A 26,443-nucleotide genomic window follows, 5' to 3' on the forward strand; every position below is an offset into this window, starting at 1 on the left:
AGTGTACCAAATGATTAAACTCAGTTTCTCCTTCAAGTACCATCTCGCAATAGAGCTCGCCAGCTTTTAGTCCTAAAAACAGGAAATGAGTTACCTCTGGTTCGTTTAGCCATTCCCATAGACGGTCTGGTTGTTTAGCAACAAAACTGACGCTTTTGCAACTATGGGGCAAAACAGACAGGGTTGGCTTGAATTGTTGATAACATGTATGCTATTTTTCCTCTCCAATGTTTTATTGAAAACATAAATACATTTGCACAATGAGCACTTGTCCCTCAAATACGTCATTACAGTTGTTGGTTAGCTAGCTAGCCATATCAGCATTGACATTAAATCAGTCAAAACACCTCAAACAAGACATGGTATCAAGAACAAGATGAAACGAGCCAGTTACGATTCCCCACATGACAGTTTCTTGTCATTCTTGCTAGCAATCTGGCCATCCAGAATCACAACAGCATGCTGGACTACTGCCCCATAGAGGAGCACATCGTTTTTGTGACGTTCTCAGCTAACCTATCTATGGGGAAAGAATAGGGTTTTGGGATAAACGCCAAAAATAAGATCTGATGTTAACACAGGCTTAGGAGATCTTATACGTTTTGTTCTATGCGATAATATCAGTCAGCTAACATGACCTTTTTGAAATATGAAGCCTTTTATGTGTATGTGCCTTTTTTTATTACATAAACTTTCCATAGAACAAAACCTAAATCTCCTAAACCCGTGTTTATCCAAAACCCCTACTAAAAGGCCATTTATTTTCCCATATGCTTTGACTAACGAACCATGGTGGATTTAATGCCCTCAAAAAGACGACATTACTATTTATCTCTATGCTCCCCTTGTTCAGTGGGAAAAGGCCGTTGTTGCCATAGCAACGTACCATATCTGCACTCGCTTCATTGCAAGTTGATGAACTGCAATTTTAAGAGACTCCTAAATTGATTGTGCAATTTGTTTAGGCGATTATACAGCTAGCTAGCTACTTCACATGCTGATATTGACTTTGGTATTATTGTGTATAGCTATGTTTTCTAGCTAGCTAGCCAGCCAGTTCAGAAATAGCATGGGTTTTGTTGCAAGAGATTTCCACAATGCTTTTCACATATGTTTAGCAACCTTGTTATAACAACAAAATTAAACATTTGTTAAGAAATATATTCACATATTAGTGTTATTTAACACTGTTAATTGTATGAATTAGCCGTTTGGTGTGGATTATCCCCTTAAAGGCCCAGTTCAGTCAACGTGATTTTCCTGTGTTTTATATATATTTGCCCATTGAGATTGGAATAATACTGTGTAATTGTGAACATTTGGATAAACCCCTTGCATTGTAAGAGCAGTTTGAAAAGACTGCCTGAAACTTCACCTGTTTTGGTGGAATGGAGCTTTGGGCTTTCCATGGGGACATCACCATGCGGTAAGTTAATAGTCCAATAAGAAAGATAGTTCCAAACCTCTCTGCCAATAACAGCTAGTTTCCAGGTTTCCCCTCCCCACTCAGACCACTCCCAGACGGTCCTAGCATAATTCTTGCTTGAGAAATTGCTCTTTCCTAAGAAGCATTTTTTTTCTTCTTTTTGATCATTTTAACCGAAAACAAACACAGTAACATACTTAATTGTTGCCCAGAGATTATTTGATATTGAGATTTTAAAAAAGGAAAATGTTATATTTAAGGTAAATCAACGATAAATGTAGAGACCAGATTTGTTTATAAATGACAAAGTTATTTTCTGCTGTCAGAGCTAACAAGCTTTAATTCTCCAGATAAATGGAGAATTCTGCCGCACGGGTGTCTTGAGTGCTCCTTTTGATCTTGCCCTGACGTCATAGCCACCAGCTTGGATTCCGAAAGGCCTCCAAAATTAGCCTTGTATTGTCTGAATTCCCTGGGCGGGGAACTAACTAGCTCTGATCGAATGAAAACACATCTCAGAGGAGGTTTCAGGGAGTTGAGCCAGAAGGAGATCTATAAAACTGGTACTTTAGCAATAAGAAGTAGTTGTGAATAGATGAAACAGGTTGAAACAGGTTTTGATACAGTGATATATACTGTAGTTTGAATAAGAGGTATATGTCAAAGGAGGTAAGCAATAGTAAGGAAAGTACAGTATGTGCCTTACAGCAAATGAGCATAATAGGAGGCAAATAAATAAACACTGTAAGAGAGGAGATGCAGTAGGGGGAGTTCATTTTCACACGGTGCACAGTGCTCAAGCCTTGGTTGCAGTATGGGGAACAGGGGCCGGGACAGTGTGTTTCAGTTCATTAACAACAAGCTGAGAGAGAGGGTCTCTGGCCCTGGTTATATGCAGTCCCCTGGCCATGTTCATATCTCCTCTCTCTCAACTCATAGCTGAACCCATTTGGCCTTTATCTCCTTGACCTTCTGGCAATAATTAGAGCAGCGACAGCCACAGTCCTGCCACCACATCTAAAGCCTCTCCTCTGAGACCTGGACCCTGGAGTCCTGAGGGCCCAGTTCACACCCAGGCCCCATGCCAAAGGGCCGGCCACGACCCACAGTCCTAGCCTCATCCTAACAAGCAGATGGGCATAAAGGGCCCTTTGGTTGCTCTGTTTAGAATACACTCAATCCTTTGGATTAGAGAGTGTTCTGGCCGTCACACCTCGATGATGTTCACAGATGGAGCCCGGTTGTTGTTGTTGTTGTTCTTGGGGAACTGGAGGGGAAGAAGGGAAACAGCAGGGATGAAAAAGATGAAGGCCAGTCTCTAAACCTGGAATAAAGTATAATTCTGCTAGTGTATGAGCATGGAGCGCCTGGACAGAAATGGAGGGTTAAGATGCTTTCTCTCTGAAAGGGAGATGGGGTATTTTGGTCATTTTAGTGTCAATTGGTTTAGTTGGCAGAGGTCATCAGCCAGTTGTTGATGGAGAGGAGCGAATGGACATCGGACAATCATGCCAGCGTATGGGCTGTCTATGCATTGATTTGAAAGGCTTTGGATTTATAGCATTGTTGTAACTTATGACCTGAGATGCATGTTTTGCATTTGAACCATTTTTGGGGGGGATGAAGTGCTGTCATCAATGCTAGTAAATCAATGCATATTCTGTGGTGGGCGTAGCTCTAATTTTTTTACCTTTATTTAACCAGGCAAGTCAGTTAAGAACATATTCTTATTTTCAATGACGGCCTGGGAACAGTGGGTTAACTGCCTGTTCAGGGGCAGAACGACAGATTTGTACCTTGTCAGCTCGGGGGTTTGAACTCGCAACCTTCCGGTTACTAGTCCAACGCTCTAACCACTAGGCTACGCTGCCGCCTCTAATGGTGTTATGGGAGTGTTAACTGCTGGTGAAAGTGGACGTTTTTAAGTCGCTGGGACGATTCACCTGCCCGGTGACGGTGGGGACTCAGTGGGGAGGAGAAGGGGTTATACCTTACTGCGCAACAGCCCCCCCGTTGGGTGCTCCGGAGTACTGCACTCTGATGAGGTCTTAGCTTTGTCCTTATTGGTGTTGGGCTCATTGTCTTTGATGATGTCATACTGACGGCAGAAGAGAGCGATCACACCTGACAGAGAGGTGGAGAAAAGGACATACACAATAAGTAAATAACCACATTACCGCAGTGAAAAGCAGACTGAAATCATTTAGCATGGACAAATTACAAAAAATTGTGGACCATATTTGTTTCAATATACCTTTTATTTTTTTCTACATTCATGAGGGTGTGTGTGTGTGTGTGTGTGTGTGTGTGTGTGTGTGTGTGTGTGTGTGTGTGTGTGTGTGTGTGTGTGTGTGTGTGTGTGTGTGTGTGTGTGTGTGTGTGTGTGTGTGTGTGTGTGTGTGTGTGTGGTAGGGTTGCAAAATTCCAGTAACTTTTCCCAAATTACCATGTTTTCAAGAAATCCTGGTTGGATGTTCCCAGAATCAGAAGGGAATAAGCAACCAGGATATCTGGAAAAACTGGGAACTTGGGGAAACTTACTGGAATTTTGCAACCCTAGTGTGTGGGTAGCACTCTGACCTTTTGAAACATTCCACCCCTCACCTGCCCACATGATCAGCACCACCACGATAATGATGAACTCCCCCGCCCTCAGCTGAGCTCCCACTTCCTCCATGGTCACCTCGTCTGGAGTGTCAAATACAGCAGCACAATCAGTTCATCACCATGGCAACATCATCAGAGTTATTATTGGTAACTGGCAGCTTATTAAACCCAGGTTCTCCTGAAAGGTCAGTCTAATGATGAGGGAGTGTTGGGGTGAAATCCATCATCTGCTAAGTGAATATGCCAGGCAGAACTTCAGTCCAGTAGAACTTGTCTCTACCACAGGAGGTTGGTGGCACCTTTATTGGGGAGAACGGGCTCATGTTAATGACTGGATCGGAATCAGTGGAATGTTATCAAATGCATGCTTTCAAGGTGTTTGGTGCCATTCCATTTGCTCCATTCCAGCCATTAATATGAGCCGTTCTCCCCTCAGCAGCCTCCACTGGTCTCTACTGTAATTATACATACTCAGGAGTAGTTCTGCTCTGTGTCAGCTGGATAGAACAATTTGCCCCTGACACCCCCTATTGTGTAGACTGATCTCTCTATTCTTCTTCAGTCCCAGGATGTCACCACTCACCACTGGCTTTCTGTCAGCTAGCACTACTTCAAACAGGCCACGTTTTTCATGATTCCGACTCAACCCTAACAACTTGTGCATAGGCTCCACAATTATCTCCTCATTGAAGAGCGCTGCTATGTGGGAACCGCACAGCACATGCCTCAATTTTCCCACTATTTCTGAGAGAGGCTGATGGTGTCAAAGGATTCAAGTAGAAGCTGGGCATGAAGAGAATACATAAGCCTGAGACAGGGTCAGTGGGGATCCCCACTCTGAAGGGGTTGGAGAGAGAGAGTTAATCACAGCAGCCACGATCGATTGAGTTGGGCCTAAATAGAACTCAATAATCATTATTAATGTCCTAAGGGCCAAAAACTATCAGAAAAGTGTGTGTTTGTGTGTGTTCAAGGTCCACTCATACAAAGCAACATGTTTCTGAATCCAGTAGAGAGCTGGCTAAAGTTCAGCACACAAGTTCCCCCCATTTAAAGACCAAACAGAAGTAGGCAGTGACACTGGTACATTAGCATGGTGAAGGCTCCGTGCAGATTTCGCCACAGCTTCACCACGCTCCAGCAGGTTCTCCCAATGACTGATTCAGCCAATCGATGAGTCTATGTACCTTGACATTAACCAATCCAAGCTGGAAAGCCAGAGGCTCCTGACACCGCTGCCAGATGGCCTTCATATGGCTAATATTGGTTCAGTTCTAATGTCAAAGACGGTCTTCAATCCTAGAGACAGGTTGAGTCCTCTGCAGGAAGAGGTGGGACTGTACTGTTTGTACAGGAGGAAGTTTGCAGGTGGGAGCATTCAGGGACATAAACTGTATGCTGTATAGCTGCAGGATTATATGAGTAAAGACATATAGTCTTGGAGTGTTATACACCTGTTTTACTGCAGCACAGTTTTGCAGATGTCCAGGAGGGAGTTGTCCCGCTGGTCTAGCTAGAAAACCTCCCTCACCAAGAGTCTTGGTCACAGACCACATGCTGGTTCTATAGCTATGGTCTTGGGAGACAAATACATACAGTGCATTTGAAAAGTATTCAGACCTCTTCACTTTTTCCACATTTGGTTATGTTACAGCCTCATTCTAAAATGGATTAAAGAAATGTTTTACTTGAATCTACACACAATACCCCATAATGGAAAAAAATAGATACCTTATTTACTTAAGTATTCAGACCCTTTCCTGTGAAACTCGAAATTGAGCTCAGGTGCATTCTGTTTCCATTGATAAAGTCCCTCAGTTGACAGTGCATGTCAGAGCAAAAACCAAGTCATGAGGTCAAAGGAATTGTCCGTAGCGCTCCGAGATAGGATTGTGTCGAGGCACAGATCTTGGGAAGGGTACCAAAAAAATGTCTGCAGCATTGAAGGCTGGCCTCCATCATTCTTAAATGGAAGAAGTTTGGAACCACCAAGACTTCCTAGAGCTGATCGCCTGGCCAAACTGAGCCGGGGGACCAGTGACCTTTGGGTTCTTGGCCTTGATCAGGGAGGTGGCCAAGACCCCGATGGAGAGAGATAGAGCTCTAGAGTTCCTCTGGGGAAATGGGAGAACCTTCCAGAAGGACAACCACGTCTGCAGCACTCCACAAATCAGGCCTTTATGGTAGAGTGGCAAGATGGAAACCACCCTTCAGTAAAAGGCACATGACAGCCCACTTGGAGGTTGCCAAAAGGCACTTAAAGGACTCTCAGACCATGAGAAACAAGAGTCTCTGGTCTGATGAAACCAAAATGGAGCTCTTTGGCTTGAATGCCAAGCGTCACATCTGGAGGAAACCTGGCACCATCCCTATGGTGAAGCATGGTGGTGGCAACATCATGCTGTGGGGATGTTTTTCAGCAGCAGGGACTGAGAGACTAGTCAGGATCAAGGGAAAGATGAACGGCGCAAAGTACAGAGATCCTTGATGAAAACCTGCTCCAGAGTGTTCGGGACCTCGGACAGGGGTGAAGGGTCACCTTCCAACAGGACAACAACCCTAAGCACACAGCCAAGACAACGCAGGAGTGGCTTCGGGATACGTCTCAATGTCCTTGAGTGGCCCAGCCAGAGCCCGGACTTGAACTAGATCGAACATCTCTGGAGAGACCTGTTTAGCGACGCTCCCCATCCAACCTGACTGAGCTTGAGAGGATATACAGAGAAGACTGTGATAAACTCCCCAAATACAGGTGTGCCAAGCTTATGGAGTCATACCAAAGAAGACTTGAGTCTGTCATCGCTGCCAAAGGCGCTTCAACAAAGTATTGAGTAAAGGGTCTGAATACTTGATATTTCAGTGTAATATATATATATATATATATATATATATATATATATATATATATATATATATATATTTAAATCTAAAAAACATTTCTTGCTTTGTCATATGTGGTATTGTGCGTAGATTGATGAGGGGAAAAATAGTGTCTGTGTCAGAATGTCAGAGCAGTCTGTCTGTTATACAGAATAATTGTGTTTTGTTTTGAACAGACAGGATCTCAAATTTAGTCTGATCACGGCTTTCTTTGTTTCCTCTCTTTATCTCCTGCTTTCGCCTAGTGATAAAAAAAAATGTTTAGATGCATACCAGCAAAGCTACACAACACAACACTAAACTATACATTAATTGCAATATAATGGTGACCAACAATGCCCACAAACTGTTAGGGCCTACATAATGCTGTCCCGACAGCAGAGCTTTCTTTTCAGCACCATGGAGTGAATCCTTACCACCGCTACACCTGGCTATCAGCGGAGCCTTATCTGGCAGCGAAACTGTTCATTCAGCTTAATTTATTGCCTTTAAAAAATATATAGTTTATGGCTGACTTGCTTAAACAAACGTGGTTTCTACTGCCAATTGAGATGTACAAACTATGGCACAAGGGAATGATGAGCAATCTGTCATTTCGATTAAGACATTGATGAGCGAGCTAGGAAGGATGTAGTCAGTATAATTATTTGTTCAGCGATTTTTAAATGGACAGCAACAGAATTCAGAACATGGGCCGTTCTTACGGTATTCTCCCTATACACCAAGTCAGAACCATAGGATAAATAAAGGGGGCATATAATCAGACAATGAAAGCTCTTACAATATTCAATGATGACATTTATCTAATAGTCGACATGTGCACCACCAAGTCAGAACAGTAGGCTAAGTTATGAGGGGGAAAGGGACCAAATTATTAGGGTGAGGTACATGGGCTACTAACAGCTTACTACACAACATACACTTAGTATTACTTTCTTATCTGCAGTACACATATCTCCCTCGCATATTACATCATTTATGCAGCAGCATACAATACCTTTTTGCGGGATTGACAGCATGGACAATGTATTCAAACTATTCTGGCCCATGCTGTTGATTCCTTCCAAACCACTCATTGTTGAATTTGCGATTTCCAACTTGTGTAATGTTAATGTCCAATGGCCGATGAGCACCAATACGTTTTACCTATAATTTGGATTGAAAAGGATTTGCCAGCAGATTGTCAACTTGATTCATGATGATGACTGCTTGTCTAGCTTGGTAGCTAAGATTTTGATGTCAAGGATCGGTAGGATAGTCAGTTTTACGTGGGTATGTTTGGCAGCATGAGTGAAGGATGCTTTGTTGCGAAATAGGAAGCCGATTCTAGATTTAATTTTGGATTGGAGATGCTTAATGTTAGTCTGGAAGGAGAGTTTACAGTCTAACCAGACACCTAGGTATTTGTAGTTGTCTACATATTCTAAGTCAGAACCGTCCAGAGTAGTGATCCTGGACGGCGGGCAGCGATTGGTTGAAGAGCATGTACTTAGTTTTACTTGCATTTAAGAGCAGTTGGAGGCCACGGAAGGAAAGTTGTATGGCATTGAAGCTCGTCTGGTGGTTAGTTAACGCAGTGTCCAAAGAAAGACCAGAAGTATACAGAACGGTGTTGTCTGCGTAGAGGTGGATCAGAGAATCACCAGCAGCAAGAGCAACATCATTCATGTATACAGAGAAAAGAGTCGGTCTGAGAATTGAACCTTGTGGCACCCCCAAAGAGACTGCCAGAGGTCCAGACAACAGGCCCTCCGATTTGACACACTGAACTCTGTCTGAGAAGTAGTTGGTGAACCAGGCGAGGCAGTCATTTGAGAAACCAAGGTTGTTGAGTCTGCTGATAAGAATGTGGTGATTGACAGAGTCGAAAACCTTTGCCAGGTCGATGCATACGGCTGCACAGTATTGCCTTTTATCAGTAGCCGTTATGATATCGTTTAGGACCTTGAGCGTGGCTGAGGTGCACCCATGACCAGCTCGGAAACCAGATTGCATAGCGTAGCAGTTACAGTGGGATTCGAAGTGGTCGGTGATCTGTTTGTTAACTTGGCTTACGAAGAGCTTTGAAAGGCAGGGTAGGATAAATATAGGTCTGTAACAGTTTTGGTCTAGAGTGTCTCCCTGACATGGATTTGCGGTGATGCAGTGTCCCTATGAGTGACAGAACACTGATTTTCTGCTGGCTGCATTTTAGAGCTGCCTTACTCAAGAAAGCAAAAATAAACAGGCCATATTGTGTGGCTTTATTAACTCAATTATTATTTTCTTTTTTACATTGTTTGCAAAATTATATGTGACATGTATTAATGCCAAAATAACATGCAAATCAGGCAAATATAAGTAAATAAATGTCCACTTTTTGTTTTGTTCTGTTTAGATAAACAGGTCGGGCTCTGCCCCGAATGATGGGTTTCCACTGCCTGCGCCAAAACTCCGGGATTTTTCTTCCTATAGCTTGTTCGTCATTATTCTTTTTAAATAGTGAGCCAACATGTTTTCAGCACTTTTATTTCCCTGACTGATCACAACCAATTTTCTCATCCTCTCATGTCTCTCTTCAGCGGACATACAGTGCCTTCAGAAAGAATTCACACCCCTTGACAGTTTGTGGTTTTAAATGGATTAAATTGAGATTTTCTGTCACTGGCCTACACACAGTAACCCATATTGTTAAAGTAGAATTATGTTTGTGAAAATTTGGACAAATTCATTGATTATGAAAAGATTAAATGTCTTGAGTCTAAGTAGTTAACCCTTTTATGGCAAGCCAAAATATATTCAAGAGAAACAAATGTGCTTAAAAAGTCACATAATAAATTGCATGGACTCACTTTGTGTGCAGTAACAGTGTTTAACATGACTTCCTCATCTCTATACCCCACACATCTGTAAGGTCCCTCAGTCGAGCAGTGAATTTCAAACACAGATTCAACCACAAAGACCAGGGATGTTTTCCAATGCCTCGCAAAGAAGGGCACCTATTGGAAGGTATATATATATTTTTTAAAGCAGACATTGAATATCCCTATGGGCATGGTGAAGTTATTAAATTACACTTTGGATGGTGTATCAATACACCCAGTCACTACAAACATACAGGTGTCCTTTCTAACTAATTTGTCAGAGGGAAACTGCTCAGGGATTACACCATGAGGCCAATGGAGACTTTAAAACAGTTAGAGAGTTTAATGGCTGTGATAGGATAAAACTGAGGATGAATCAACAACATTGTAGGTACTCCACAATACTAGCCTAATTGACAGAGTGCAAATATTCCAAAACTGTTTGCAACAAGGCACTAAATTAACACTTTTTGTCCTGAATTGAAAGTGTTATGTTTGGGACAAATCCAATACATCACATTACTGAGGACCACTCTCCATATTTTCAATCATAGCGGTGGCTGCATCATGTTATGGGTATGCTTGCAATCATTAAGGACCGGGGAGATTTTCCAGATAAAAAATTAACAGAGTGAAGCTAAACACAGGCAAAATCCTACAGGAATACCTGGTTCAGTCTGCTTTCCACCAGACACTGGGATATGAATTCACCTTTCAGCAGGACAATAACCTAAAACACAAGGCCAAATCTAAACTGAAGTTGCTTACCAAGAAGACAGTGAATGCACCTGAGTAGCTGAGTTACGGTTTTGACATAAATCTACTTGAAAATCTATGGCAAGACTTGAAAATAGTTGTCTAGCCATGATCAACATCCACTTTGGCAGAGATTGAAGAATTCTGAAAAGAATAATGGGAAAATGTTGCACAATCCAGGTGTGGAAAGCTCTAAAAGACTTACCCAGAAAGACACACAGCTGTAATCACTGCCAAAGGTGATTCTACCAAGTATTGACTCAGGGGTGTGAATACTTACAAAGAGTTATTTCTATATTTAATTTTGAATAAATTAGCAAAAATGTCTAAAAACGTGTTTTCACTTCACCATTATGGGGTATTGTGTGTAAATGGGTGATCTAAAATTTAAAAAATAAGCCATTTCATCCATTTTGAATTCAGGTTGTAACACAAATAAGTCAAGGGGTGTGAATACGTTCTTGAGAAAGATCATTACAAAAAAATATAATTTTATTCAGTAAATATATTTATTTGTTTCTTCATTTTGATAAGAGATAAATGTAATGAATTGAAGGTTATTTGTTGCTATAAAAATCTAAATGTACCGATGTTAACGTTCTGTCATTATATTTAGGGTGGGGTTGTGGGAAATTCTTGTGAAAAAAATGGGGTCTCAAGAAATTATTGCAGACAAAATGGGGTGCCCATTGAAAACGTTTGAATACCACTGACATAGAGGGATATGGAAGCTGCATCATTATGCGACCGGTGCTGAGTCATGCCTTAATACTGTTAGCCATTTATCACAGTGGCTGCCTGGCTGTGCAGGAAACACACACTTCTCTGAGACACGCACATGTATCTCACCTCTGCCCAGCCATCACTCACACACTAACACCACTTTCATTGCACCGGTTCTCATATCGTCCACCTATATGGATCTAGCTCTGTGTTGGTCTGGGCCTAGGGACTGTAGGTCTGTATGTGTCTGATGAGGCTGTTTGTAGCATTCTGGATCCCTTTGTGCTAGTTTCTCCTAGCTGAGAATATCCCAACTTAATTAATATAGGTGTTATATTCATAAATTGTTGTAAGAGCGCTTTATGTTTAAGAGCATTCTGTTGTGAAACTTAATTTCACGCTTTGTGTCCCCATTGATTTGTATTGGCCTTTATGGAATCAGTGAAAAGTTGTCAACAGTCCAACTGCAAGCTTTAGTCTCGGCACTGTATGTGTACATACTGCTGTGCACAGGGTTTCCTCTTCCTTTTCTGGCACTGTACCTGCATTACAGCAAGGTACGGGAACCTGGAGAAGTGCTTTGGACTTTGTTTTCTCCATAGATACTGTATGTATTAGCTTCAGTCTTATCCTAAAGTTGTGTGTGAGATTCTAGAGTTGTTTACCTTTACTCTTCGAGGCCTGTGTCTCAGACTCCTTGGGCGTGCGGAAGCGCAGGGGTTCGCTGTGCTGACTCATGGGCCCACTCATGCTGATGGACTGCACGTGCACAATGTAGTCGGTCTCCTCCTCCAAGTCCCATAATGCACAGGAGCGGGTGGTGGTGTTCACTTCCTGGATGAAGCGCAGCATGCGCACGTCCTTCTTCTGTTGGCACATCATCACAGAGGTGCGTTTAGTGAGCAGTGTAACACAAAACTATTCACTGATGTTGAGTAGAAGTCTCACACACAACATTGAGCCCTGGTGAACTTCAATCCCAGTTATCACATACTGTACCGTAATAGTAGACAGAAATAGACTGTGTGGAGGAGCTGTATGTGGAGGAGTGGATAGAGGGAGCAGCAGTCAGGAGATGGGCAGAACCAGGGTTCTTAGCTGGGCCTCTGGGACCAGGAAATCATCAGCTGATTGGCTAGAATGGAGCCTAACCATTGTGCAGGGTAGAGTGACTGTGTGAAAGTGGGAAATGTTATTGCTTTCCCTCTTTACACAGCTGCAATCTTCCACTGCTGTTGTCGAGGAGACGGGCGCTGACGGGATCGTCCTGGCAACACAACGTCCTGTGACACAACGATTCCGCAAAACATGCAGCTGGCCAGGAACGCAGGGACGGTGAGTAGCGATTGGTGACAGATACTATTTGATCTCCTATTGGCGAGAGTGAATGTTTGTGTGTCTTGGGTGGGTCCCCCCCCGCACTGCGCTCCTTCTCGCTCTCACCTGCTGTGTGATGGCGAAGCCGATGACAAGGTCCCCTTCGGGGATGTCCCATGTCACCACGGCAGAGTTGGACTTCAAAGCCTTGATGGTCACATTGACAGGAGCCGCCAAACTGTCTGCAAACACAGACAGCGAGAGAGAGAGAAAAGATACACATGAAGCAAATGAAGTTTACTGTCTAGTGGGTACTGGGTAGGATACAGTAGGTATGGTAATGGGTACATGTGTTATTTACATGGACTCAATATAGTACTTCAAACAGTCCCTACAATCACAGAGCGGTTAATAAGCTACTCCACAGGAAAGCTTGGCTATTCTAGACGGTATGATCTACAGATTGGCCATCAGACTGTGGAGCCTGGTGCTTACTACAAACAGAGGCCTCTGATCACTGCAGCCCCCCACAGCTGGTTTCACTGTTCACTATTACTCACCAAGGGAGAGCTGGGGCCTGATTCAGTATTCACATCCATTCAGCATAATTAGGACTCATAAGAAATACAAGTGCAATCAAATCTAGAGTGGAGCGGTTTGTAGGGGTTGAATTTTAAATGGCCCCGCAATTAAGGGTTGAATTTTGAATAGGTTCACATTTAGAGTCAGTTGAATATTCCGTGAAATTACACTCAACTCAAAATAATGTACACTGAGTGTACAACACTTTAGGACCACCTTCCTAACATTTAGTTGCACCCCTTTTTGCCCTTAGAACAGCCTCAATTCATCGGGGCATGGACTCTAAAAGATGTTGAAAGCGTTCCACAAGGATGCTGACCCATGCTGACTCCAGTGCTTCCCACAGTTGTGTCAAGTTGGCTGGATGTCCTTTGGGTGGTGGACCATTCTTGATACACACAGGAAACTGTTGAGCGTGGAAAAACCCAGCAGCTTTTGCAGTTCTTGACACACTCAAACTGATGCGCCTGGCACCTACTACCATACCCCGTTCAAAGACACTTCAATCTTTTGTCTTGCCCTTTCATCCTCTGAATGGTAAACACACACAATCCATGTCTCAAGGCTTAAAAATCCTTCTTTAACCTGTCTCCTCCCTTTCATCTACACTGATTGAAGTGGATTTAAGTGACATCAATAGGGGATCATAGCTTTCACCTGGATTCACCTGGCCAGTCTGTCATGGAAAGAGCAGGTGTTCTTAATGTTTTGTACACTCCAGTGTATATAGAGTTGGATTACTTTTTATTATTCAGTGTAATGTGTTGTACGTGCTGCAAACCATTGACAGTTTATTTAGGGTTTGTGCTACATCACTTCAAAGTAATGATTTGTTGCTGTGCAATACATTTACAGTTCTGTGTGCGTGCATGCTAGCTGTGTGTGTGTGTGTGTGTGTGTGTGTGTGTGTGTGTGTGTGTGTGTGTGTGTGTGTGTGTGTGTGTGTGTGTGTGTGTGTGTGTGTGTGTGTGTGTGTGTGTGTGTGTGTGTGTGTGTGTGTGTGTGTGTGTGTGTGTGTGTGTGTGTGTGCTGTATTCAGATGTTTACACCTGGCGGCATACTTAATCAAATAAGTGAGCAGATGACGCTGTGATTACAAATGAATGAGAGATCCAAACCCTGCTGGAGTAGGGACATGCCAACTGTTTTTCAAAAGAAGCTTCAATGACACTTTCAATTCATACATTCCAGACAGTGAATGGGACAATCATTATCAGGGCTTACCTGAATGATCAGAGAGCTTTGGTGGTGATGACTCATGCGATGGGGGAGTGTCTGCAGAGTAAATGAACATACAATCTTCCGTGTTCCTTCACTGTCAGAGGGAGGGCGCCCTGTCTCTTAGCCCCTCCGTGTCACACGTACAATTCCGTATGGTAAACAGTCAGACATTGAGGATTGATGGGTTTGTGTGATGAGACACAGGAGGGACGGCCCCTCCCAAAAGATAGAATTTGTAGATAATTGGCCCTCTTTCTGGGACTCGCCCAAGCCAAAACAGGACCAAGCCTGACCTCCACTGAGGCTATTAGAGTGACGGACTCCATAGCCTAGTCAGAACAGCATCGAGAGTGGACACTCGTAATCATGTTACGTTATTCCGACATCTATTTAGTGCTGCAGATGTATTCAGATGAGTTATTGAGCGTGTTAGCGCTCACTCTTGTCTTTAGCTAGGCAGTGTAAATCATGGCCTAGTAATTGTTTTGCTGATTAAAGGCCTGAGACAGAGACACACACCCAGTTGCTTTGTTGGGGATGTACTCCTTGGCAGACGGTGGCCAAGACGGGAAGCTCTCATATATCCCCATGACGTGAAGTGTGAGTCAGGTCTAATGAAACAGCAGACAGAGGTCTCCATAAACTCACTCTCTCACGCTCTCACACACACACACACGATGAGAAATGGGGATGACTTTGAGTCCAGACTCAGAGCCCTGTCCCTGGTGCGTGTGTGTGAGAGAGAGAGGGAGCAGACACCAGCATGTCTTTGTTAGCGGAGTCATCAGAGGGACAGGAGGTAGCGTGTGGCGTGCTGGGCCGTGTCATGAGGATGAGTGTTCAGTGGGTGGCAGCTCGGCAGTCTTTCAAGGAGACAGGGGGTATATAAAGAGTGAGGCAGTATGTTTGGGTGTCTGTGTGTGTTTGCTAGTAAACTAATTGTACAGTGCACATTAAATTAGATTTTGTCCAGCCTACAGACAACAAATAAAACACTCAAACTGTTGGCTTGCAGTTTGCACGTACTATTTCCCCTCGACATTTTAAGAGCCTTTACTAACTTGCAAGCACGCACACACAAACACGGCCTCCTGCTTAGTCTCATTGTCACAGTACTCCAGCTGCCCTAGATCAATAAAGCCTATCATTATTTAATGAACGTTCTCTGGCCTCCACAGGCCCTCTGACCTGGGAAAGACCGTAACACTCCCCCCTCAACCTGTGAACTGTATATCTGTATAGCTGCTCTCTCTGACTGTTGAACACGGGCTGATTTCTGACTGAGTTGCTTTGCCTCTGCCTGATCTAAGACCCTGGTCTGGTCCTGCAGCATTTCATCCTTTCATGCCTCTGTGCTCATAGAACGCTTACTGCTCAGCAATCAAAGACACCGTTCTCATCTCATGGGTAAATATCCCACAGACAGACAGACATAGAGTCTGCATGCTGGCAGTAATGGCCCGAGGGGAGTAAAATATCAAAGTGGGCCAATAATGTGGTGCTTCTCCCTGGCATTAGCAATGAGAGACCATAAATAGACAAATGAAATGAACCTTGGGTTGCTGTCTCTAAGCGATAGCCGACCCTGCTGGGCAATAAATTAGCACATGTTCATTAACACGTCCTCGCCTGACGCTAACGAGCATGCTGGGGGAATCACAAGTGGCTTTTCAATACCCCCCCCCCCCCCCCCCAACGTGTCATTGAGATTGCAAGGGCAACCACTTCTCCCTTTGTGCTTTCAGGTCATTCATACTCTTCCTCAGGTCACACACACACACACACGCACACACACACACACACACACACACACACACACACACACAGCACACACACACACACACACACACACAGTTTCTGCTGAGTTCTTTGCCTCACACACACACACACACACACACACACACACACACACAACACACACACACACACACACACACACACACACACACACACACACACACACACACACATGCAGACTCACACACTGAATTGCAGGCATATATTCATGCTGTCATTCTCACACCCACAACAGTTAAAGAAACAGCAGTAAAGCGCAGTGTTGGAACAATAGAGTTAATGTGTTTCATTTGGCATCTTAAGCAGCTGTTGAAAAATGAATGTCTGCGTTAGGTGTACAGGGTGAGACTGGGAGCCATAACACGAATCCATGTTCAATTATGAATGCCCTGTCACCTGTTTCATTACAGCCTTTATCGAGCCTCACTCTATTTTTCACTGCTTATTGTCCCTGGATGGAAGCAGAGAAACAATATATTTTCCTGTTCTCTTGGTCACTCTCTCTTCCTATTTCAATCTTTCTGGTAGTCTCTCTCTCTTTCCCTCTGCTTTTGTTCAGCCATTCTCTCTTTCATTCTCTCGCTGACTCTTTCAAATCTCTGAAACGCTCTCTCTCGTCATCTCCACCTGTCTCCGATCTATCTGGTTGTGTGGACGTTGTCCAGTAGAGCCTCTTCTGACAGGTGGGCTGCAGACAGTCTCCTAGTCCTCCGGAGTGTAAACGGTGATCCGGCTAACTGACACTTCTGTGGGAGCTGCTCACTGCTTCCTCCACTTCAGACACTAGAAGGAAAGAGTTCAGGCTTGGCACCCCCTACTCCACCCCCTCATCATCTCTGCATCATCTCCCGCCAACACCGCCAACAAGTACTGTATGGGTAGAGATACAGTCCAGGTTGACCTTACATTTAGAGTTCTAGGGGCACAGAGGGGGTTGACATCTCCCATAAACAACAAAGTGTACTGGTTTCACACTCAAAAATATGTTGTGTAAAGCTTACTTCCTTATTCCATTCACTTGTATTATTTTTTACTGCATTAGGAATAGCGTACACAGACGTTTCGGCTTTACCACCCTCCTCAGTGTTCAGGTACAGTTTTATTTGAATTCTAAACAGCATTTGTAGAGAACAACCGGTGAGCAGCAGGTGCTTCTAAACAGGGTTGCCACTCATCCCAACCAGGAGCTCATTAGGGCCTGGTTTAACATAGAAAATGGTATTGTCTATAGTTTACTGTGGAAATATACAACCCAGAAAGCGAACCGAACCACTGGAGTGTGGCTTCTTGCCCAAAGCACCAGAGAGAACACAGTGTGTGTATGTGGGTGTCTTTTCCATGGCTTTTCACTCACCACGCTCCATGATAAACATACCTCCAGGGCTTTTCTCTTTTGAGGAGACATTAGTTATTTACTTTTGCCAAAATAAGTCTCCAACCCGCTGGCCTAAAGAGCGGCAAAGATGCGAGCGCCGAAATAGCCTCTCACTTTCACTCTCTCACCCACTCACTCTCCCCCTCACTTGTGTAATTAAATGTCAAAATCCAGTGTATGAAAATCAATGCTGCATTGTGTAGTATCGCATCTGAGAATGCAGCAAAGGAGCACGGGTGGCAGTGTTGATTATTTGACAAGCTGCCGTACTGCTCGTCTGTTAACTACAAATGAAATCTAGTTCCCATCCAAGTTCTTCGGGCCAGGAAACCAAGGTAATATCTACACAATCAATATCCCAGTAGAGCTGGGCACATTATACACACAGCACATAAATATGATGGGGTTTTTCACTATTCTCCCCTTCTCCTTGTTTCACTATCTCCTACTCATCCCTTTCTCTCCCTGTTACCTACTCCACTCTCTTGCTCTCTTTCTCTCATCATCTTTCTCTCCATCCCGGTTTTATTCTCTCTCCTCATCCCTCGTTTCCTGTCTGTTTCATTCTCTCTTTTTCTCATCCCTCTCTTTCTGAAGAGTGTTAACCAGTCTGTTGATAAGTGAAGCAGCTGGTGGGGTAATGCCTAGCTGCCTCCTTGGAAGGATTGCACTGGGAGGGAGATGGTGGAGAGAGATAGAAAGAGAGGTCGGCATTGGCTCTCTATGGTGCCTTCTCTCCATCTCTCTCTCACTTTCCTTCTCTCAGTCTTTCTGCATTTTTCACTCAATTTTTTTTCTCTTGCCCACTGGGCACACACTGGTTGAATCAATGTTGTTTCCACGTCTATTCCACATCTACTCCACGTTGAGCCAATGTGGAATAGACGTTGAATTCACGTCTGTGCCCAGTTGGTGTTTTCTCTTGCTCTGTGCCTCTTCCTTCTCTCTCTCCTGGTGAGCGTGACGGTTCCTCTCTGAGAGGCAGGCTTCTATCCCTCCTTAATGTCACCAGGCCTGCAGCTCTTACACTGGATTTGGCCACAGGCCCAGGAGACAGTGTGTTTCATGAGCACACACACACACAGACAGAGACAGAGAGAGAGAGACAGAGAGAGAGACTGGGCTACAAGTAAACTGCTGTGTCTCCACAGCCAGTTCTAGCGTAACTCACACCATTTGCGTTATCCCCTAGGATATTAACAGAGAGGAGGAAATAAAAACAGTATTTTTACGCTCTGGTGAGCTGCCAAGGGCAGTGTGTGTGTACGCTCCTGTCTTAGGGCCAGGAACATATACAGCACCATAACATTCTCTGGCGCAACCACCCCACCATTATCATATTGTACTCATGGGCTCTAAATGGCAGATTGGACCCCCACCGCCCAATAGCTTGGCCCCCCACCAATACCACCTGCCATCCTCCTCCCCACCTGCCACTCATGGTGTCAGAGCAGACTCCAGACTGCGTCAGAGACATGGCAGGGACACGTCAGTCTGTTGGCAGTGCCACCTCACAGGCCTGGTGGCCAGGAGCTAGTCTCTCATTGTGTATTTATTACTTCTGTTATTATTTTTACAGACTATTTTTCACTTTTTTTTCTCTCTGCGTTGTTGGTAAGTAAGCATTTCACTGTTAGTATACACCGGTTGTTTTCTGAAGCACGTGATACATGCATTTGATTAATGTGTGTTCTCAATGACAGCAACAAGGCCCCTCAGACAAGCACATTCATTCATTTCCATGGATCCCAGCTCTCTGAGAGATCACAAGTGGAGTAGATGTGGAGTATGACAAAAAGTGAGCAATTGACTATATCAATCACACATGGTCTGGTTGGAAAATAAGCTGCTGAGATGAGTTCCACTGTGAAAAGATGTTGAACAGATGCTGTTTGGTTGAGTTGTATTTCAGTCAACCTTACTCAACAGAAGCCAGCAGGAACGCAAACAAGGCTTAGTCCTTTGTCTTAATCTGTGCATTCTAGGGCTATGAGTCATGTGCAGGAGCCGGCAACAGAGCATCAGGAGCCCCGTGTGTATCTGGTTTAAGGCCCCTCTGTCTACAGTGTCTGAGTTCAGGCAAAACCAACCACACTCATTCTGAGGAAGATTAGACTTGTCTCTTTTGCTGCTGGTGCTGCAGCACTTCTCATTCTCGCTGACATTTTGCCTTGTCTCTATTGTGTTTGCCTACTGTGTTTGAAAATACCATCAGCCTGTCATTAAGGCTGTTATTTTGGATTAACAAGGGGAACATGGCATTATTAGTGCGTGTTCGTGCTGAACTGCAAGTGCCATTTTGAGAGAATTCTGTGCCTTCGTCTGTTCTCTCCTTTTGTCTACAGATCTACTGCCAAATAACTAATTGAATACTTCAATAATACAGCCAGCCAATGAATGAATACTATTTAACTGTTTCCACTCACACATAAACACACTGACACACAAACACACACACACATGCACGTAATACAAACCCATATGAACGTAAACAAGCACACACTCCATTACTTATATCATAATGTTCTGCTTCCAAACACCCATTTCTCTTTGCCGTTCTGGTTGGAGCAGACCTCATACGTGTGGTAAGTGGAAGATATCCAGCCTCTGCTGTGTAATCCCATGCATGTTCTGTTTCCTGCTCCATTGGTTGTGTCTGTCTTTGGGGTAAACTATCTAAATCTGTTCTCTTGAAATTGGGATGATTCATCCAACAATAAGTGGCTGGCCTACATAACAACCGGGCCTTTAGAGGAGGCACTTAAGCCAGATGACATCCAAAACAATAAGTGGCTGGCCTACATAACAACCGGGCCTTTAGAGGAGGCACTTAAGCCAGATGACATCCAAAACAATAAGTGGCTGGCCTACATAACAACCGGGCCTTTAGAGGAGGCACTTAAGCCAGATGACATCCAAAACAATAAGTGGCTGGCCTACATAACAACCGGGCCTTTAGAGGAGGCACTTAAGCCAGATGACATCCAAAACAATAAGTGGCTGGCCTACATAACAACCGGGCCTTTAGAGGAGGCACTTAAGCCAGATGACATCCAAAACAATAAGTGGCTGGCCTACATAACAACCGGGCCTTTAGAGGAGGCACTTAAGCCAGATGACATCCAAAACAATAAGTGGCTGGCCTACATAACAACCGGGCCTTTAGAGGAGGCACTTAAGCCAGATGACATCCAAAACAATAAGTGGCTGGCCTACATAACAACCGGGCCTTTAGAGGAGGCACTTAAGCCAGATGACATCCAAAACAATAAGTGGCTGGCCTACATAACAACCGGGCCTTTAGAGGAGGCACTTAAGCCAGATGACATCCAAAACAATAAGTGGCTGGCCTACATAACAACCGGGCCTTTAGAGGAGGCACTTAAGCCAGATGACATCCAAAACAATAAGTGGCTGGCCTACATAACAACCGGGCCTTTAGAGGAGGCACTTAAGCCAGATGACATCCAAAACAATAAGTGGCTGGCCTACATAACAACCGGGACTTTAGAGGAGGCACTTAAGCCAGATGACATCCAAAACAATAAGTGGCTGGCCTACATAACAACCGGGCCTTTAGAGGAGGCACTTAAGCCAGATGACATCCAAAACAATAAGTGGCTGGCCTACATAACAACCGGGCCTTTAGAGGAGGCACTTAAGCCAGATGACATCCAAAACAATAAGTGGCTGGCCTACATAACAACCGGGCCCTTTAGAGGAGGCACTTAAGCCAGATGACATCCAAAACAATAAGTGGCTGGCCTACATAACAACCGGGCCTTTAGAGGAGGCACTTAAGCCAGATGACATCCAAAACAATAAGTGGCTGGCCTACATAACAACCGGGCCTTTAGAGGAGGCACTTAAGCCAGATGACATCCAAAACAGGGGCTGTTTTTATTATCACATATTATTTCTAAAGATTCACAGAATCTAACAGATGGAAAATGTCTATGTAGCATAAAGGAGAACAACGGGAGACTAAAGTGAAGAAAGACAGGGTGGCATCAAAGGAACACTGTTGTTCCAAGAATACAGACCTTCGGGACCCACAGTGTATGTCCCCCTAGTTTGTTTAACATACTGTACATTTAGGTGTTTTTCTGATGAAACAACCTCCCAGTGAATATTCCACAAAGAGCTTTTGAGCCAGCTAGTGATTTGGCAGTAGACTGGAGTTGATGAGTCTGTTTAACGACCTTTGGCTCCTCTGTCTGGGTGCTGTAACTCCTCTGGGTGGGATGGTGTGATGACTTGACACTTGCCAGTTAATATACTGCTGCTACTGAGAATCTGTGGCAGGGTTGGGGAGTGGCAGGACTCCTCTGGTTGGCCAGCGTTAGAACCCTCATAGTGGGAGTGTAATAGTCATGCTGCGTTTTACAGTAAAAAAAAAAACAAGGCTTTTTAGAATAGCTACTCGTTTCATCAGAACTTGAAAGGGTCTCTAAGGTTATGCTGGGCTTTTCTATTGGTTACTGTTTAACTACTTGATTGTTTGGTTAATTTGATGGGTTGACTGACTGATTGATTGTGTTTCATGGCAAGTCTGTCGAGGAGCAGGGACTGGCTGGTGGAATTTACCACCTCGTTAAGATGGTGTTGGAGTTCATTTACATTTTAAATGGAAACATTAGCTTTACATTCCTCGTCCAGAGTGACAGATACTTCATGACTCACCATAAACAGGAATGCATTAAAGGACGTCACAAATGTAAAGTTTACAGCGTGTTAACACACACCCACACGCTTCTGTCAATCCAACCATCCTTCTCAGTACCTAGCTTTGCTCCTCTGATTACTTGTCATGCTTTCCTTCGTTTCTGTGTTCTCTATGTTGGCTTGCTGAAGATTTTTTTCCAGAAGTAACACATTCTTAAGAGTACCTTATACAAGTGCAATGTCCACTTCAATCAAATATCCCTCCACAAGTGCCCTTGACTCTCTCCAGTCAACACTTCTACTAAGGAGATGGAAGTGGTTTAATGGTGTCTCTGATTGTCTGAGTGTTCTTCAACCTGGTCCTGGACAACCACAGGGTGTTAGAACTGGGCTGGAACAAAAGCCTGCACACACTGTATATCCCTAGGTCCAGTGGATTGAAAAACACCATTAGATCCTCGATCTGGCTGCATTGCTACAGTACGTGTGTCAGCTCTCCAGTACAGTACTGTCTAGTGAGATGACATCATACACTAGATGTATGTTGCTGTGGCTATAAGGAGGTTGATGTAGATGGAGGAGGGATTACAAGAACGCTCTGCACTGCCTGCAGGACTGGCTCATTAATCAATGTTTTATTCAATCGCCCCCCGCACAATCAGAATGTATGAAACAATTATGAGCCCACAGAAACCATATGTGCACCCCACTTTCGGCGAAACGTGATTTGCTGACACAGTAAGGGTGTGTGTTGCCTACGTGCAAGTGTGCATGTATGTGTGTGTGTCTAGGCAATGTCTAAGGCTGTGTCTAGACGTGACAGTTCATGCATCTTTATAATTCGGATCATAGCGTTCTGTTCATGGAATTGCGAAAGTGTCATGCATCTACACCTACAGAAATGTGTCCACAGTGTGTCCAGATTCCCTATTCCCACGCTATATTTAAATGCCAGTAAACATTTTACAAATGGTGGAATAGGCTAAATATGATAACACCACAACAACTGATGGCTGTAGCTAACTGGCCAGCTAATCTCTTTAGTTAGCACTCAATGCTAAAGGGATTGCAAAAAGGTTAGCATAACTCTAGCCAAACCAAAAATATTTTTCTAAATATTAGCTAGCTGGCTACCATTTAGGAGGCCAGCAAACACATTCTTAACATGCTAGGAGCGTATTCCCTCCAACATTATAATGAAAAGTTGCCTCTCGTTCTCAAAACACAAGTTTTCTGGAGACATGTGGGAGGACTGTTGATGACGTTGCCCCCTGGTCAGCCAGATCTGAACACAGTCAGACCACAAAGCGTTTTTTTTTTTGTATTCTAATAGCAGATGTCGCATGTAGGTGTCAAGTGTAGACACGTCCTAAGTGTCTGTGTGTTTATTTATGAGAGAGCGAGGGAGAGAGAGAGAGAGAGATGTAAACGCTGTAGAGGCGGTGGGTGGATTCTGATTGCAGTGGTGTGTCAGTGTGATTTGCAGTGCTCCATCAAGATGAGCGGCGAAAGCTACAGCACTCAAGTGTTTAGGGAACGTACATTCCGGGGTGATAGATTCCGCTGGGGTTCTCCTCTGTCTATTCCCAGGGTTCACTCTCACCTCACGCATTGCTCATTCAGCAGCATTCCGAGGAACAATTTGAAATGGTTGTTTTCCTCCACAAATGTTATAGCCAGCTGTGCCAATAGTACATTCACCGTAATGCCATGATTCTAATGGATATTAGTTTGGTCCCTGCTGTATAAATATCACACATTACTTTGGAAATGTGTGTAGAAGAAATACATATTTGTTAGCATACTCCATCATTCTGTGATAACAGTTCATTACAGATTTTTAAGGAAAATATATTTTTAAATGCATTATTAAAGCTATTTCATTTTCAGAGACATTGGGGTTGTACCTGTACCATGTACTACTTAATTAAATGGTCAGCTTTACTTGGTTAAGTCAGTTTAACGTCATATCAGTCTAAATCTTGTGAATGTAAGCACTTGACAACTGCTTGGATCAAAGGCTCGTGTTATTCTTGCTGATATGGTAGTACTGGTCATTCGAGGGCACTCTTGTTGTCGGCTTGTTAACAGTCTGGCTCCCCATTCCTTCTCGACCACAAATCATTATTAGACTTCGTTAGATATAACTAGGCTACAGTAATAAAACATACTGTAGCTCAGTTGGTAGAGCATGGCGCTTGTAACGCCAGGGTAGTGGGTTCGATCCCCGGGACCACCCATACGTAGAATGTATGCACACATGACTGTAAGTCGCTTTGGATAAAAGCGTCTGCTAAATGGCATATATTATTATTATTATTATTATTACTGAAACGTAACGTAGGCAATAAAACTGGTGCTGAATTATTGCAAAAGCATTTGTTTAGCCTTTAAATCCGGAAACATAACTGCTCATGTTCCATGGCCTATTTAGAGCGTTTCAGTATAGATCAGTACCAGTATAATGTCTGGAGCATTGTATCAATACAGATTCTTACACACACTATTCCTCATTCATCGCACAGAATATGGCCTAAATGCCAATTAGAAACAAATTAGCACAAAAAAAAAACACTTTTCCCCCATTGTTTTATTTGCACGGATACCATGCAGTCCCCTTAATGCTTACACATTAACCTTAGCGTTCCCACTAGAAGGCAAATACGTGAATGCATGGTTGAGAAATTGCTGGAAAATTAATATTTTAAGTACATAAACATTAACTTACCAGCAAAGACGCGAGAGACAACTAGACAGCTGAGAATTAGCAGTGGCACGGTTGACAGGAAAAATATCTTCATCCTTTAAACATTAGAGGACGTGAGGTCCCATTTACTCTGACTAGAGCTACGTTAACTGCCTTGCTATTGTTCAGCATTCACATCAGTCCGTGCATATTGTCTCGATCAAAAACCGTTTACTGTCTCCGTTGGCTTGCCGCAGATCGACTGACGAGCGCTTTCAGCAACCTGGGACAGCGACAGCGCTCTCCCACCTACATGCAACAGTAGTTTAACATGCGGCGGACCTTGTTCGTGTGTGTCGCCCACGAACGCTCTTCATTGTTCCACCTCAGCTACGAGAGATATTTATAGACATTAAACTCGACGACCAGACATAAATGAAGTCCTGGTGATGAGTGTTGGTCCGTGGCTGTGGCCGAGTTTCGCACCGTGTACATATGTGCCCCTGAAGTCGGGTGGTTGCTTAGGGGCACTCAACAGAAACGTGATCGCGCTGCTCTCACTGCCCTGCCCACTGCAATCGACACTAGCGTGCGTATAGTCATGGGAGAGATGCACACACACACACACACACACACACACACACACACACACACACACACACACACACACACACACACACACACACACACACACACACACACACACACACACACACACACACACACACACACACACACACACACACACACACACACACACACACAGGCATACACTCTAGGCTCCAATTATTATTCATATGCGCTGCAATTATAACTCTATGCACACATAATGTCCACATGGAGAGTTTATTAATTATGATTAAATTAGGTATGAAATAATCTCACAGACTATTGGCTACAGTAAACCAGATAACTTTGACTTTTGCTCAAAGTGCATGTATATTTTTCTCAGCTATAGACAAAGTGCATGTATATTGTTCTCAGCTATAGACAAAGTGGCTCATGTATATTTCGGCTATGAAATGATTTATAAAGTTTGATCTCGAGCCCAGTTGTTGAAGCTTGAATATTCAGACGTTTCAGACTTGCATTTTGGTATACATCAGTGGGTGGGGTAAGCTATGTCAAGTTTGCATAAGAGCACCAACAGTAGCCTACTTACTGCTCTATAGACAATTGTCATGGTACATTAAAGGCTAGGACAAAATACCAGGCCAGTAAAATAGAATTCAAAGGCATTCCAATGAAGTGTAAAGTTTTGATTTTATAAGTTCCATTGGTATAGTTACACATGGGCTGAATCTATCTGACTTCCTATCTGTCTCTGACCATTGGTCAAGTTCAAGGTCCTGAGCCTGCATGTCACTCCTCCGTCATTTGTTTGAGTGCACTCTGTCACCGACACCCGGTCGCATCCATTTACCATACTTGGTAAGACAGTTCTCACAATGATTTTCGCCCACACCACTATCAAATATTCATGTGAAATTCCATGCAACAACAAAAAAACTGCTGCCTGTGCATAGTTTCGCGTCATAAATGGTTTTGTCCTCGAACACCACTTA

General features: G+C 43.8%; 1 protein-coding gene across 2 annotated transcripts; it reads right to left on the reverse strand.

The window, feature by feature from the left end:
• Window positions 1–309: 309 nt before the first annotated feature.
• LOC124046381 (fibronectin type III domain-containing protein 5-like) lies at window positions 310–25,386 on the reverse strand. 2 transcript variants are annotated; one of them, XM_046366701.1, is made up of 6 exons: window positions 24,921–25,386; window positions 12,679–12,794; window positions 11,901–12,102; window positions 4,031–4,114; window positions 3,417–3,550; window positions 310–2,693 (listed from the first exon to the last, which is right to left on the reverse strand). In XM_046366701.1, exons 1-6 carry the CDS (start codon window positions 24,991–24,993, stop codon window positions 2,634–2,636), a joined length of 669 nt encoding a protein of 222 aa, XP_046222657.1. In that variant the 5' UTR covers window positions 24,994–25,386; the 3' UTR covers window positions 310–2,633. The 2 variants fall into 2 exon arrangements, with proteins under 2 accessions (XP_046222657.1, XP_046222656.1); XM_046366700.1 differs by having other exon boundaries at window positions 4,007–4,114.
• Between the last annotated feature and the right edge of the window lie 1,057 nt (window positions 25,387–26,443).

Source organism: Oncorhynchus gorbuscha, linkage group LG10 (genome assembly GCF_021184085.1).
Source record: "Oncorhynchus gorbuscha isolate QuinsamMale2020 ecotype Even-year linkage group LG10, OgorEven_v1.0, whole genome shotgun sequence".
Lineage (NCBI taxonomy): Eukaryota > Metazoa > Chordata > Actinopteri > Salmoniformes > Salmonidae > Oncorhynchus > Oncorhynchus gorbuscha.